The following is a 16502-nucleotide window of genomic DNA, read 5'->3' as shown; positions in this document are numbered from 1 at the left end:
GGATAGCCGAAAACAAAAATAGCATAAAATAGAGGGGAAAAAAATGTAACCCTCACGCTAAGTTTGATGACTGCAGAGTGATTAGTTAATTAATTATAACCAATTACAGCGAAAAAACAAAGATATCAACATAATGCGTCGATATAGCGCGGACATCGATATAGCGAAGGGAGAGTTCGACGTCACACCCGAGGTAGTCATGGTAACGGCGTGCGCGCTGGTGGCGCCACCTGCGCGACACCACCAGGGATGCCAGAAGGCAGAGAAGAAGAGAAGCCAGACAAGCAGAAGACCGCAAGCGCCAATAACGTCGTCTAGATCGAAAATGTAGCTAATTCCGGACAACATAAAATATTTTCGCATTTGGAAGCCAGTGGGCTCGATGGAAGAAATTTCTGCATCGATCATATGTTCTCTCATTCTTAACAGAGTTATTTGCTCTCCCCATGCGGTCACCAGAATCTAAAAAAATCACCATTTTCGTTTCCTGCTGCAATGCTGGCTGTGGTATATTAAAATGCTTGGAGGTTTGCAACCTATCAACCTAATTTATATGAGAAGCTGGTGAATTCAATGTTTATTCAATCACATAAATCTTTATGCATCCGCTACATCTCCAGAACCTGCACCTTTTAAGCAATATTTATCATTTTCGGTTTCTCGTACTACAGTTGCACGGTCAGTAGAGTTCAAGTCGCCATTTCTCGTAGCGTATACGATAGCGTGGACATAGTCAAATCTGCGCAGAGAGGTCTGTCAGCCACGTGTTCACTCATGCTGTGAACATCGAGCTTAGGTACGCGCTCTCAGTGCATCAAGCTTTGGGCAAAAGGTAACATGCTGTACAGGAACAAAGCGTGCGAAATCTGAATGCATGCGACTTAGCCCAAAACAAGATTTTGAGACTTAAACTGTTAAGCCTTGGGCAATGCAGGAGCGCGCGCAAGAAAACAAACAGTATGGACGGGCACGTTTCTGTCGTCTTTAGGAGTGCGTTTACGCTAGAAAGGCTTCTGAGCGGAACGATGTTCCCAAAGCGCTCGTACAGCATTACGAGCGCCAACATCTCCTAGTGCACTTGTTAGTGATCAATCCCCTGACATTTGGTTAAAGCCGGCAGACTGAAGGGCTTACATTGCTCCTTCCTTCTATTTCTTATGCACGGCGTAGCTATAGTGGGCCGCGCTTTCACAGCTCGCTTCTGCGGCACAGGATCATACTGCTCAGAAAAAGGCTCCTTGCGGGACCCTCAGGAAAAAGCCCGTAGGCGGTGTTAGGCGTCTTCCGGATGATAGGTTCAGTGCATGCGGCCGATGCGTTGACTTCGCGTAGGGTGCATTTCCCAGGACGACAACACGGGACACGCCTTGATGGACAGACGGTTCAAGCTTCCAGGAGGTCTCGCGGGATTGGTTTCCAGAGGGACGGAAGGTCTCAGAAAAGCTGGCCATCGGCTTTACTTTCGGTGTAACTCTGCTAGCAATAACACGTGTGTAGAGCAGCGCTGCGTGCGATAGGAGCAGAGGAACCGGAATAAGCTGCTTATCAGGGAAGCGTCGTTTTGTCTGGGAAGACTCCTAACCAGCGTAAATCTTCCTGCGAGAATCTTAGATAAGCCGTTGTGGTAATCAAAACGTGTATTAAAGGAGCCATAAGCGGTCCGCCCATTACACGTTTAGAAGGGGGATTTTTAGTGTGAAAGCACTGCTATCGGAGGTCTAACTGGCTCACCGATTTTGTGTGAATCTAGACCATGAAGGTAACGTTGGCAAAACATAGCCTAGCAACAGTCCATGGATAAATAAAATAAGTAGTGGCGTGACTGGGTTTGAAACCCACGGCGGCACGAACAGGTCAGTTTTGCCCGCCACTGCACGAGGGCACTACGCTATCGCCGGAGTCGATCACGCTTCGTGTTGTTGTTGATGTTGCTCTCAAGAGGATAACGACGCATACCTACTGCTGGGGAATGGCCAAGACACAGGCGGCGATCTAAAGGTGCTCATAACGGTGAAATTAAAACATTCATTAACCAAAATTAAAAATAAGAATGCAATTTTTTGTTGAAATATAAAAAAGTCAAGCACTGTGAGATTGGTGACTGAAAAAGAGAACGGGGCTAACCATGCCGTGTTTAGGAAGCTTTAGAGATTTCTGAGATGAATTTTGAACATGAGTAGCCAAAAGGTGGAATTCAAAAGGATTTTTGGATGGCAGCCGTTTCGTGTTTAAAATAAAACATTGAATGGCGAAGAACTCATTCCTGTGGCTGTGGCCAGGGTAAAAGCGACAAGGAGAAAGACCAACCACAGAAGACAAACTTAGATTGAGCTGAGGTCACGGGTGTTCTAGCAGGCACCTCCGTAAGAAGAAGAAGCGGCGGCTGTTTCGGGTTGTTTCGGGTTCAGCGCAAAGTGGGAGACCGTCAGACCAGATCTATGGAGATGGAAGTTTAAGAAGCGCTACAAAATAGACACGTGAAAGAAGCCTCAAGCTTTCGCGATCGCGATCCCTTACTGCACCGCGAGTAAAGAAATGGCTGGAAGTCCGGAGAAAGAGTAAGTGCTGATGCTGCAAATTCTTTCTATAGCAGATACCTGCGAAGCCTGGGCCACTGTAATATATGGGCAGGGCAACTCTCTCGTGCTGTGCATTACACATCGTCGTCTTCATCAACAACCTCCATTTGTGGCGCGAACAGATCAGATCAGCTTAACCACGATCAGAGGTTAACCTGAGTCGGATATCCTTGCCAGATGTGTCGACGATGCAGCAGAGCAAAACCGTGAGCCAACTAGGCTAAACACATGCATTCGCACGCCTGCTCGGTTTTTAAAACCCTGCCACTTTTTTTTTAGTTGCGGCGTGCAGATAAGCAATATTGCCTTCAGCGGGCCGAATATGTGATTTTTTACCAGGGGCTTTTCCCACCTTGATCCCAATTGATCTTCTTGTAGAATTACTATAGTTTTTCATATTTTGCTCATTCTTTCGCAACGATCAGCTTCGGATCAGTGAGGTAACACAAGGAAGCTGTAGTGCTGTGTAAAAAGTATAACGAGTCATAGAAAGAAAACAGCGTTTTATACTTTGACACCATCCGCAGCATAGCACAAACTGTTCCCAGGGCTGATCACTATTGTAGGCCAAGAGAAGCTGGAACTGGCATGATAGTAGCGCTGTATACGTAGTCTGCTATAAGCGTAGTCCCACCAAGATTAGCATACGATGAACTTGATGGTCACTGCGTGATAAGCATCTTAAATAATTAATGTCTCACATAAAGATATGCCTTCAAATTGTTCAGCAATACAACAGACAAAACGGATATTATGCACCTCACATTTTCGACGCGCGTCACAGGTAGTGTTGTCCCGCAGCACTAAAGAAAGCGCACTCGCCCATCAGCTTGTGCTTTCATGCTTCTCCCTGTGATCGCAGGCATGGGGTACCTTCAGTAAGGGTGCACAAAGAAAAGGCGAGTGGAAATGAGAATTCCTGGTGGAAGAGGGGGAGCGGCTTGTGCGTCCTCGTATCTCATTTAATTCGAATGCGGAATACGGCAGCTCCGTTCCTTTCCATTCTGTCGGTCAGCGCGCCCATCTAGTACAAGTACGGAACCGCCCCCCAATCTGTCTTTGGCACCATTTCGTTGCAAGGCGAAGTCCGTATGCCTTTCGACTGTTTGCATAGTTTCGTTGCATCGTGGTCGACGCTCTTGGAATGCTTTGCTCCTGCGGGACGCGCGTTAAGCGTATGCGGAGGAGATGGGAAACCATTCCAAACCCTTCTCTTGCATCTTTCAGCCTCTTAGAGACGGTACGCATTAGAAACTGGTGGTTTGTTTTCGACCACTGAAGCTCGGAAGAGGGCAGAGAAGGGGAAACGCGCATGCGCGGACCAGCCGTGTGAAAAACGCAAATTACAGAAACACTTACGTCTGCTCCTGCGAAAACAGAGCCCCGAAGAAGCAAATTTTCTGCAAAACAAGAACGACAAAAGGCTTTCGGGCTTCCTCTAACATCGAGGTTTGTATCTAGAATCATGAAAGACGACAAGAAGAAATGCAGTTGCCGCCATCCGTTAATATTCGCACAAATCAGGGTTGAATGCTTAACGGAAAGAACGGTGATGTCTTAAAAGTACTTCGTGCTGGGCGGGTTGGTTCATGGTTTCAAATTCACATCAAAAACCGCTAACATTAAAGACAGGACTGGCGTAACCTGATGTACCACATGGCTTGAAAGTTTCAAGAAACTGTGGACATCTGATTATGTTAAAAAAATAGGCGGAAAAAATTCAGCAGTGCTTTGGTTTGAGGCCGATTAATTGCTGAAAAAAAAAATACGACCTTGTTGTGCATTTTAGTAGGCGCTAAGGTTGACATAGGTGCGGCGCTTTCAGGGTGGTATTCGCGCCTCAAGGTGTAAAACAGCATTGGCGACATATTTTGGAAACCCAGACAGGGTCGCAATGCATCGCACTCCAAGGGCACAAGAGGGCGAAGTTTATAAGCAGAAGCTCCTGAGAATAAATCAGAAAGCCGAACTCCAAAATTGACCGGAAGTGCATTTTATCAATCAGCAGAAGTGTGTGCGTTCTCATGCCTGACCTAGCACTGACAAGCCTACGCGGATGCCATTGGTCTGAACTCCTTTTGCCGAAACTTGCTCTTTGTGTTCCCGGCAGGATAGAGTAGATTCTTCACAGTCTGAACTTGAGGAATTATGTGATATCTATAGACCATGCAGATATTTAGAGGATAATAAACCGGAAAGGCAGTTTTCGGAACCTGCAGAGGAAGAAAACCTTTCCCAGAAAGTAACTTAGTTTATCGTCCTTCTGTACGTGCAAATACACGCTCAGGTTTTTTTTTTCGGTGGTAATCCTGAGACGCGCATTCAGATGGTAAACTTCTCCATACAAATTATGTTTGTGCAGTGTCAGCGAAACATTTCGTGAGTTTGATTTATTATTGCACAAGCACGGCAGAAAAAAAATGTTTTAGTCATGGCGCAAAGAGCTCATACGCTTTCGAAAATTTATTTAAACTCTCTCATTTGTTTGAATGGAATGTACGAACAAATTGTAAAGAGGTGGAGCACCGAATAGTGATAGCCATTTGTTAACTGAACAGAATACTCTAGTGTATTCGTGCTGAAACCCGCGTAAAAATACGTGCACCTGGAAGTTGATAGGCGCGAGAGAACGCCACACAGCGTTCCTAGTGTACTCTGAGGAAGGATGTCCATCCCTCATGTCCGCATAGTTTACTAGGCTAAGATAGTGGGATGACGATAACCAGGCTGATTGAGATAAGAGGCGCGCCTTTTGCGCACGTCTTTCGTGTCTGGCCAGCACCGCGCCACCGGGCGGCCTCGACGAGCATCGCAAGAATGAGTGTTCCGGAAGCGTAGACATAAGGTTAACTAAGGTGCACTGCAATCCAGCGCAGCCACCGCTGGCTCATTTGCAATGCAAAGCGTCCAGATACCCTTAGCCAACGAGGGTCAGCTTTGGTTGGAGAGACGTATCGGGATGCACAGTTCGCCACGTAAATGCGGTCACTGAGGCGTGTTTATTAGCTTTCTCAGCAGACCTACTTCCGAGCGAGGATTCAAACGACGGGCCATGATGCACATGGCAGTTTTTTAGGCGGCACGTGGAGGAATGATGACTGATCGCGGTTAAGTTTTGCTTAACAACAATTCTTCGCCTCTAAGGGTGTTTTTTGGGCCCGTTAAGATATCCGCCGCTTCCTAAGGATTTCAATACTTGCCTATGGTTTTTTAGACGTTCAGTCGGCTATTTGGACGAGTTCCGTGCACTTGAAGGGTTGCTTTGCCTGAAAACGTCTCGAAAGCGTGTGTATTTTGGCGCGATGTGGCCAAAATTTGTTGAACCACAGCGCCGAGGATAACTGCGCTTCTGAAATTCTTAAAGTGATATGGATTTTGCTTACGGGGGGCTACACGCCTCTCAATAAATAAGGAGATTAACGGTAATAAGTGAAAAGTTAGCTACTCAATATTAGTTAAGCGGCCTGCTAGTTAACACGTTTTAACTGTATTCCGATGTGCAGCACCGCTGCCAACTTTACGCCGGAAAAACCGCTCTCCTAACTCGAAATGCTTATCTTTAAAAATCCAAAATATTTTAGATGAATCACCCGGTATCTCCGAGTCTAGAAGACGCAGGAGCGTAGTATATAAATATTACTCTCTGAGAAATTTTGCAAGAATGAAAACATTTTTTTTATTAGAGAAGTTTACGGTCACTGGAGGAGTTTAAGCACGCAAGAAAGGGAGCAATTACTTCCCAGGAGGCAGAAGCAGCATTTTGCCTCGAAACGAGCATATGTGGCCGAGACAAGTTCCTGTGGCCGCCATCTGGTGTCACATCATGGCACGCGAAGGCGAGCTTTTTGTTGGATCGCCTCGAGGCGCACGTAGTCTTTTCCTCGGCCACAAGGCTTCCAAACATCCCGCTGCACCTCGAACAGAGCCCAGCCGTCCGAAACGTCCGCTATATACAAGTCCATCTGCAGAACAGTTGGAAAAGCAGAATTACTTCAGCGTTCGTTGAATGAACAGCCCCATATGGCGTGTTCACCGCTGTTGATTTTCACATATAAATACCGTGTTTAATGGCACTTTTCAATCATCAGGTTATTGTGTGAAGAGTTCCTGCTAGCAAGGAATGCACTATTAGTTCACAGGTTGCCAGATTCAAGCTCTTACTACCACTAAGTCGTTGCACTTTCCCATCAACGAAACGCGTTCTAGGAAATAATGATGGAGTGTAGGAGGTGGCTAACAGTCCCTGAGACCGGCTCGGGAAATTTGCCAGTTTAAAAATGACCGGGGTTGCGAAAAACAATGCTTTATGAACCATAGTTGGATATAAGTCAAAAAGCCTAGCGGTAAATGCGCCTTAAAGAAGGCCCTAAAGCCAATGGCATACTGCGATCCTCGCAACGTGACTGTTAACCCGTAGTTAATCCACTTGCAAACTAACTGACCCTTGAGTTGTCACCCTAGCAGGTGCAAGGATTTTAACCACGGCGTCATAACAATCGCTCGAGGCCATTGACAGGAGGGCTTTCTTTGAGAGGCATTTGCCGCTTCGTCCTTGAGTTTTAAACTAGCAATTTCACTTCATAGTTCACATTACATATTTTGCTACTTGCGCTAGTCTTGATAACAAACAATCTTTACTTTCTGTAGCTGTTTAATGAAAAGGGACTAGTATTTGAAGCTGGTTCATGCAGCTTTTCCACACCCCTTCCCATGCAATTAAAGGGGCAATAAATAAATGACATGACATCCCGCCATAGCAGATATGGCTTGAGAATCAGATTTACTGACAAAGCAGAAACATGGAAATGTTGCAATGCAGTGGGTAGTTGTACAGCTCACACCTTGTTTGTATAGCTCAGACCTCAAAGAAGGTAAGGGTTCTCTCTGTGATCGTGGCTGGCGAAGACAACTCCTTTCTTGAAGAATATAACAGAAGCTGGGAATTGGCATTGAGAGTTTAGATGATGAGAGTGAGATAATTTTTATTCGCACCCGTCAAAAATTACGGGGAAGAAGGCTTGAGCCTAAACCCCTATTTAATCCCCTAATCGTCGGCCGGAATCCCTTGGGTCTCGGCTGCTGTAAGGGCGAGACTGATGACTTTGCGTTGCTCTTCTGCTTCGTGGTTGAGTAATAATGTCTCCCAGTATTCTACATTTCTATTCGGGTAGTTATAGTAAGGGCAGGTCCAGACCATGCTTGCCTAGATCTGCAATGATAATGCAGTGCTTACATCCAGCATTAGAGACTTCCGGATGATATTTAGTGCACAGTTGTGGGCTTAGATGATGAAATGTAAATCAGCACAGAAGGATAACTCTTCGCTAGCGGTCTTCCTACTTTCTTCTATCGTCACCTTGCTTTAAGCCTTGCAAACCTTGCATGAGCATTATATTCTTGCCAATGTATATTGGATAAGGCTATTCTGGAGACAGCCCTCAGTTAATTTTCGCATATAGTACTTCTCTGAGTCCATGCTGGTTGCTTGTGAAATGCCAGCCTCATGCTCAAACATACGGCTGACTTGCACGTCAAGTGAAAAAATATGCACACATTTAAATCACCTTAAGAGTGGAGCGCGCTAGCATTAGACTTCACATTTGTCGCAGTTTATGTTGCAACTTCTGTGAGAGTTTGTGTCAGTTTATTTGCAATTGTCGGGCCATCAACCACTATAATGCGGCTGCTAGGTGCAGTAGAAGGTATCTGCTATAATTTCACGTTGCCGACATTTGCGTATAGCACATATTCTTTCTGATTTTTGGTTTTAATTCTTTGTCCAGATTTCTGTCTAGAAAATATAGGTTGCTTACAACCCGATGGAAAGATTGTGATGGTGTCACACGGTAACGTAACGTGACCTCTCTCGACCAATCATTAATTTGTCACCTGCTACAGTGGGCAGGTTGCTATGACGTTACAAGGTCACGTGACCTCGCTCGACTAATCAGAGTGGCCTATAAAAGGCATGTCGTGATACGTCGCAAGATCACATGACCTCTCTCGACCACTCATCGAATTCCGTGACTCCGGATATCGGCGGGGTTCTGGTGCGAGGACAACTCTAATGCAGTAGTATTAAAAATCAAGTCGGCAAATTTTTGGGCCGACCTTCAGTCACGTCTGCAAGCTCCGTGCCCGGGTTAGGTACAGAAAGTGCTTAATTGTTTTTTCGGTTTCATGTTAAAAATTTATTGCTGATTTTGCTCACGGCGGAATGGCTGATTTTCACAGCTGAGATGCCTTTTTTTGCAAGGAGCCTGTAGAGAATTTCTTCGCTACTGTCTCCGTCCCTGTTTATAGAAGCGGTTGCTCTTCAGAGCAATGCCACGTCTGCACGGCCGGTGAATAAATTATTGTCTATTATTACGCCCACCGCGCATCAGCTGACAAAGCTGCAAGTGCACTCATGTGGTCTGTCAAGGCGACTGACCAGGGAGGAAGTCTTGGAGAATGCGCTATGATCCCTTGCAAGCACGTGCGCCGCCTTGCCCTTTAATGGGTGTTCTCCCCCTACTCTCTGTTCCCCCCTCTAGGGAAGGGAAGTGAACCAGATCTCTATAACGCTAACTAAGCTGCAAGCTGTTTATTCATCTAATCTCTTTCACGTGCGCATATTGCTAGAACCACGGACAGGATTTTTTCTGGAACCAAAAGCTTCGTCTATTTGCGACGAAAGTGCGATACAGTCGTCTGTCGCAGTCGCCAGGTTGTTAAAAGCTCCATGTTCGCTGAATGTCCGCAGTGACCGTTCAATTCTGATTATTTCTGTCACTGATATTCTGCAGCTCTAATTATATGGGCCTGGATTGACCTCAGGGAAGATTTTTTACACGCACACACACACCATGAGCCGTTGTATCACCATGCCTTCTCAATAACGAAATTTCAATCTAACTTAAGAATTAAATCATAAACATCTGTTACCTTCTAGACACAAATGGCGTCAGCACCTAGGCTAAACAACAAAGTAATAGTTGTGAATACCGTAATAGTTGTCAAAGCATCGTCACTTGTGGCTGTTCTTGTCTTCCAGCCAAGGTTTAGATGTGTGGTATCACACTGCGATACAGCCGCATTGAGCCACTTTTCTCCTGATGCTGTGTGGTTACAGCAGAGGGTCATTCCGCTTGACACACATCAAGAGTGTTCAGTTCTCATGCTGGAAATGGATCAAGCAAAATACCTTGTCCTGCAACGACTTGCTGGTCTCCAAGGTGACGAAGTAGGGTCGGCCATCAGATTGGTAAGCATAGTAGGCGTACATTCCATTTTCGTCATAAATCTCCTTCGTGTGAGACCCATTGCGGCGGCACGTGAAGTCGCTGTCAACCATGTAGGCCTTCTCGCAGGCCTTGTGAGCGGAGGACGGCTCGGCAGAGTGCAGTGCACCGGCGTACACCATCACCCCCAACGTGGACGAGAACAGGACGCGGAATTTGTCGCCTCGAGCACGCAATGACGCCGCAGCTTGCTTGGCGATCTCCTGTATTGAGGTACACAGCGTGAATGCATAGTTAAAAACAAACGGCCCGTTAATCATTGCGCACTGTACATATATGTACATATGTTAAGGTAACGTATCATTGCTGCTTTCCCTATATTTTAACACCACTCCCACTGTCGTGGTCGGCGATGGTGAACACTCTCAAGGCTATAGGCTTCACGCAATACAAATGTACTAAAAGGCTGGTCAGCCACCACCGTAACTCACTTGGCAGAGAAGCGTGCACGACAAGCGGAGATAGTGGGTTTGGACCCTTCAGGCCATATGGTTGTCTTTGTCTTTCCTTTTACTTTCCAATGAATCATGTCGAGGTAAGAAATAATTACACTACTAATTTCGTAGTGATCAACCTCACAAAACAAATCGTTTCCCTTTGTTTTCCTAGCGTTCCGTGACAGTTGCCTTTCTTCATATGCATGTCGTAACAAGCCCGTCAACTCAATACACTTGTCTGCTGGGCATCTTGAAAGCTATTCCGCGTATTTAAGAGATAGTGATTCATTTCAGGAACTTTCCATTGCTGTAAGGAGGATTTCAGAGAAACTGGGCTTCTATCTTATATCTTAACGCGCTCCTCGTCTTACAAACCTTTGCGGCTTAGTAACTCTTCTGCTATACGGTATATGTTGACTATAATCACCACTGACTCCATTTCGCGAACCCCCAATGTCACAATTGGTACAAGTCATGTCTTGCATGCCTTTCTGGCTGCTGATACCGCTAGGTCCTGCGTCGGGATCTCTCCGGCGGCATGTGTAGTTTCTTATTTTACTTTCTAACAAATTATATTTCACCCATAAAATTAATAAGCTATTAATTTCCCATTCATTAACACTACAAATTAAAAAAGGCAATAATTTCGTTAGGGTTTCCTTGATCTCGGTGGCAGTTGGATTCCTTCATATGTATATTCCCGACGAACTACTCACAAAATTTGGAAGCTGCCTGTTCTGGTTGGATGATGTCACGCTTATTGGAAAAGAAACGCAGGGACCTTCCGACACTAGAGACTCGGATACGTGGGTTTGTAGGATGATCATGTTGACGTCTCTGAAAAGAGGAAAAAGCGCAAATGAAACACCAAATCAGACCTTTTCTATGTATTGGAAATAATCGCTGCATTTACGTCGGGATTTCTCGTACTGTGATCGGCCAAATGGCACACGGGTATGAGGAAAGGTGCCCTAACTTCCTCACTTAAAGAGACCATATGAAGTGCACCGCGAAGGAAGGGTTGAGTAGGCGAAAGAAGCAAGGAAGGATCGTGCGTGCTCTAGGCTGAAAACACTTAGCAAAAGCGGGTAGGTGCAAAGATTAAAGATGTGCATATATTCAAAACTTTTGCAATCGCAAGTCGCATATTTCCTCCCATTCGATTGGTTGAAGGAATGAAATAGTGCATATTCAAAATTATTGCAAACAAACTGATTATGTTCTAACATTCTTCGGAAGAGTCCGAGTATGTGGCACGAAGTTCGAAAAAGGCACAGTGAAGTTTTCTTGGACTACCGTTTAGAAAGGGGCTCAGTGACGTCACTCAGACGTCGCAGAGCATGCGGCCAGAGCATGCGGAAAGCTGGATTCAGCGCCACGACGCTGTCTATTCGCGTGGAGGCATTCATAACACTCCAACACGGACTTAATAATTGGGTGACGCGGCAAGGTTCAGGAAGGCTTAACAGCCTCTGCCTTGATGCCTGATTTCATCGGGCCCGGCTCGAAGCTCTCTCCCCTATTATCTCCTGAGATGAGGGGCTAGTTTATTCGCCGCAGTCATCTGTAGCAAAATGTAATTTTGCTATACATGTCACTTTATAAAACTCGGCGCTGTGGTTCAGTGACTGTGGCGTTCGACCGCTAATTCCAATGTGATGGGACCGAATCCCGGTCGTTCAAGCCGCACTTCGATACAGGCAAAATGCAAAACCACCCGTGTGATGTGTTATCAGGGCACCTTAAGGAACCCCAGGTGTTATAAATGAGTCCGGAAAACCAGATATCAACTAACCGATGGTCCTACGGTTTTAGTGGATATCAGCGTTGCGTCTTCTTGAAAGTTAGAGTAGTATCTACATGCGTTATAGCTCCGCACTGCAGTGCCGCCTCTGGTACAAATATTCGCACAAGTAGCGAATATTCGTACGACTATTGCATTAGTATTCGACTAAGTTTTGTCACTCTTCGACATTACTCGTATTCGATTTAGTTTCTAGAGACACTGCCCATATTCGGTTCAGTAGCTATGCTACGCAACTAGTATTTGATTCAGTTATCTGAGCACACGCCTAGCAAACTCTATTTACATCGGCGCACTCACACGAATTAATAATTTGAAATGATTGCACTTATGAGCGCATGCACATACTCCTTCCGCAAGTAACAATACCAGGCAGCCGGACCATGAGGCAGCACTGCAATGTTTCCAGAGCGCACACATCTAAAATTTTGATGCTGTCTATATGTAGTTACTGTGGTTTATAGCCCATACTGGTGAGCCAAAGCTGTACATGTGAGACGTCCGCGTGACCATGTGCTATGAAAAACAGGAACTTAAATAATGCGTGGTGAATTTTGGGTGACCCAAGAAGACACCTGTACGGTAATATGCTGCATTGCAACCAGAGCATAAATAATCACTCTTTGTTGTTCGCCACAGCCGACGAAAGAGAAAGTAAATATCACTATTAATATTAGGAAATGACCTAACTGGCAATATGAAAATCGGTTCTCCTGCAGGCAAGACTACAGCGGTTCTCTCGAGCCGTTTATTCTGTTTGCATATGCGTGCAACGCTAGTGGGGCTTGCGTTGAGCTCATGCGAAATACTGAAACTTTCCTGCGTATTAGCGCTTTATGGGGCAACAACTCTTTACCATGAGTGCATAATTTCTTTAAGCTGCTCTTGTTTGAGCTACCTTATGTGGTAGATGCAGAAACCTAATCACCCAAAAGTCTCAGGACCACCCAAACGTTTCAAGAAACTTCTTACTCTAAACGAAACGCAAACTTCACGTGACCGCTTCCCTACCAAAAGTGCCTCATTCTGCTGAAATCATTAAATTTATGGCTCTGACAGCCGCACTGTGCGGTTCGTCGAGTGCCCATGCGTTCGCAGTATTTATCGTCGTTTTTAGTTCTTCGTTCTTTGCAGCGGATGCGGCTCACATCTATTTGCCACAAAGTAGGCTTAGGCGTCAACTGTTGCGTAGGCAGGCCGCACGTACAATCTTCGCGAGCATTACACTCTGGTCCGTTTGCAAAAAATGTATTCGATGTCTCATTCATTTTCTGGGTAGATGGACAAGCGGAAGAAAAAATATACCATACCTATGCACATCCTCCGTAGATATCATGCTTACTAATGTATTCCAAGGCACTCATAACCACGCTCGAAATCTTTTAATGAACGCCCTTTCTACCGAGCAGTGCGTTTAATTAGGATGTGTACTCACGTCATGGCCGATACCTCGTACACAAAGCTTCGAGCAAGCTTTGCGGTGTGCAGCCACACACCCAAGAACGTCATGGGTTCAGCATGGTGTTGCACCGTCAGCACTTTCGCCAAGGTCTGGAAGTGCAATATTGCATTAGAAGCCGTTAAGAACTGAAAGAGCACAAATGCGTCATGCCGGTGCGTTGAAAAAAAGGAAAAAGAGCCAGTGGAGTGACAACTTGTCCAATAGGACAACCCGCTGCACGCAAGCCAACTGAGAGGATAATTCTTCAGTGGCCTACCATTTGTATAACGTCGAATGCGACTTACAAAATAATGAGAACTTTTATCGAAACTTCTACATGGGTAGGTTGGCTAGGTTGCGCACATATATCATATTCTTAAACGTCAAGTGCGTTGGGCAGAATCTGCAGGAGGCGAGAACGCTTCCAGTGAACGTACTATGGCAGACAAAAGTTTCAAGGACACGTAACTGTCGATTTTGGCATATGGGTGCATAATGTGCTAATCTTCAGCTCATTTCACTACCAGATATTCGAGAGCTTAGCTGCAACTTCCGCTCTCAGAAATATTTTCTGCATCCACTTGCTGTTTGCAAAGCTATGCACGTTGATTGCCACTTGCATGCCCCGAGGACTTTAGTACACGATAGCAATTTACAACGCAACGCCAATAAAACCGAATTTACAGAATGCTCATATCGTCATAGAGTATGTTGAAAAAAAACAGCAACCTAAAATATGACGAAAATTTTAACAGTGTCTTGCACACGGCTAGAAACAATTACCCACAGAACATCCTTCTGTCCTTTCTTTCGGTCTGGAACCTAATAACAGTCTCAGACGCAGGGAACTAGGGAAATGAAATTTCAAGGGTCTAAATCTGAGACAGGTGAGGAAACACACGCGACTGACTTATATCCTAGCCAAAATCAAGAAATAATGCGCATGGCTAGGGCAAGATAACTGATGGCCCGTTAGGGCATCAGTCTGTATTCCAATGGAAGGCCAGTAGCGTAACAGGGGGTTGCAGAAACAGAAGTGGGCAGATGAGGTTAGGAAGTTTTGGAGGGAAAGGTGGCTGCGGCTGGCAGAGGACAAGGTTAAGTGGAAATGATTGGCAGAGGCCTTTGTGCTGCAGAAGACAAAGAGGACGTACAGTCTTTGTCAAAAGTTTGGTCTGCTTCTCAGCCCTACAGCGCGGCTCCTGTCGCATGCCCAGGGACTCTAATCTCACGAAGGCGGAATGGACTTCGGTCCTCAACCCTCCCAAACTTAGGACTGTCAAATGCACCTAAGAGCCGCGTTACACGGCTTAAACGCAAACCATTTGGGCTTTATATTTTTACAAAGACTGTACTTGGGTTGATAGCGATAATGAAGCTGATAACTCTCAAGATTTGGTGTTGAAGGTAAATGGCTCTAACTACCAGTATTGTGACCCAACAGGAAAAACTTGAGGAGGTTTGCTCTTCTCTCGTCCGCATCCAGAACCACCGTGTAGAATCATATAAACCGTAACTGTCTTAAAAACTGCCTCGTTTGACATGTTTCGTCTGGCAAGGTCCATCGTAGTACAGGGAGCGTTGTTGTAAGTGCGATGTATCACCACTTGTTCACTATGATAGAGAGTGAAAAAACTTGCCGCAAACATTGACTGCAGGGTGTTGGTGCTGACGCTGCGGTGACGTGGAAAATCCAACACTCCCATGGCTGACACGTTCATCGTATAAACAAGCTCCATGAGCTGCACGTACATATCTGGGATGCAGGACACGGTGCTGCGTTGCTCACCAACGCCGTTGACCGAAAAACTTAGTCCGGATGCCACGTTTCGGTTAGACGCAATGGCCTGCGCATAGAAGAACCCGCTCATGAAGAGCAATACAGATCACAAAATAGAGCCCGTATATAAAACCTTCGCGAAAACGAGCAAGCAACTTCCTCAAAGATATCTTTGCAATTAGAGATAAGCGGTCCATTATGGTAGCAGCCCAGTCACCAAAATAAATACTGGAATCATTGCATCTCGCATTTGCTTGCGAGACTTGGTATATTAAAAAGAGCCGAGATAGAAAAAGAAATTGAGGGATGCACGATCATATTTTTTCGCTAAAGCAATCGAATGCACTGTACTAAGGGTACCTTTTTAAACGTCGTCCAGGACTTGTTTCCGTAGAGCGGCAAGAAGTCGCCGTCTTCTGCCACGAGGTTAGGATAGATGGCGTAGTCGCAGAAGGACAAAGAAAACACCTCTGGATGCATGAAGTTCTCCCCGACGACGCAGAACATCATGCCGGAGCGACGTGTTGTGCTTCTTTTTGCTGCTGGGAAAATAACCGCAACACGTTCCGGGAAGCGTTAGCCATAACACATGTGACTGAGACGCAAAAGCTGCGAGTGTGTCAGTGCACCACCCCTTAGTCACAGCCAAAGAAGAATGTAACAGAAGTTTGGATTCTTGAAAAAAAAAAAAAACAAGGGGTTTTAGCAAATTTAAGAACATCTAATATAGAAGCCTTTATGTCGACATGATTAAATGCGTAGACATTCACTCTAGCATGCAGTGTGCCGTAGCCCAATTACAAGTCCAGCTTTTTTGGACGAAGATTTTGAATATTGGAATATTTTAACGTACTTTTATGGAAATATTGAAGGTCCATTCTTCTTATGCGTAGCAAAATGTTCGTTTTAAAGTATGTATGTTTTGTATCCGTGTGCTGCTAAGATGGTATAATTTTATTCTTTTGGCATCCGTGTGCTGCTAATATTGTATAATCTTATTCTTCTGGTTATATAACAATGTAAATTAATTCCTGCTTGGGTCAAGCAGTGGCCTGTAGTATCCTGAAATAGATAAATAAATAAATTACCACCACTTGCATAGAGTTGTTAAATCTGGCATGAGAAACCAATAAGGGAGCGCTTTTTGAGAATAGCAAAAAGGCTCATTGCAAAAAAAA

At 45.3% G+C, this 16502-nt stretch overlaps 1 protein-coding gene across 1 annotated transcript; it reads right to left on the bottom strand.

Annotated features, from left to right (window-relative positions):
- Positions 1-6281: 6281 nt before the first annotated feature.
- On the bottom strand, positions 6282-13649 carry LOC144094702 (uncharacterized). Its single transcript, XM_077628620.1, has 4 exons — positions 13539-13649; positions 11016-11136; positions 9766-10065; positions 6282-6541 (listed from the first exon to the last, which is right to left on the bottom strand). The coding sequence occupies exons 1-4, from the start codon at positions 13610-13612 to the stop codon at positions 6401-6403; spliced, it is 636 nt and encodes a 211-aa protein (XP_077484746.1). The 5' UTR covers positions 13613-13649; the 3' UTR covers positions 6282-6400.
- Positions 13650-16502: the final 2853 nt, after the last annotated feature.

The sequence above is a fragment of the Amblyomma americanum genome, chromosome 6 (assembly GCF_052857255.1).
Source record: "Amblyomma americanum isolate KBUSLIRL-KWMA chromosome 6, ASM5285725v1, whole genome shotgun sequence".
Taxonomy (NCBI): domain Eukaryota; kingdom Metazoa; phylum Arthropoda; class Arachnida; order Ixodida; family Ixodidae; genus Amblyomma; species Amblyomma americanum.
Note: the sequence above shows the minus strand (reverse complement) of the source record. Positions and strands in the feature narration are given on the sequence as shown.

Excerpts from the sequence above, each read along its gene's own strand:
- LOC144094702 (XM_077628620.1), bottom strand. The coding sequence starts at position 13,612 with ATGACGTTCTTGGGTGTGTGGCTGCACACCGCAAAGCTTGCTCGAAGC. Across the intron at positions 10,066-11,015 it reads ACAGGCAGCTTCCAAATTTT|GAGATCGCCAAGCAAGCTGC; the intron begins GTGAGTAGTTCG and ends ACCTCAATACAG. Across the intron at positions 6,542-9,765 it reads GCAAGTCGTTGCAGGACAAG|ATGGACTTGTATATAGCGGA; the intron begins GTATTTTGCTTG and ends ACTGTTCTGCAG.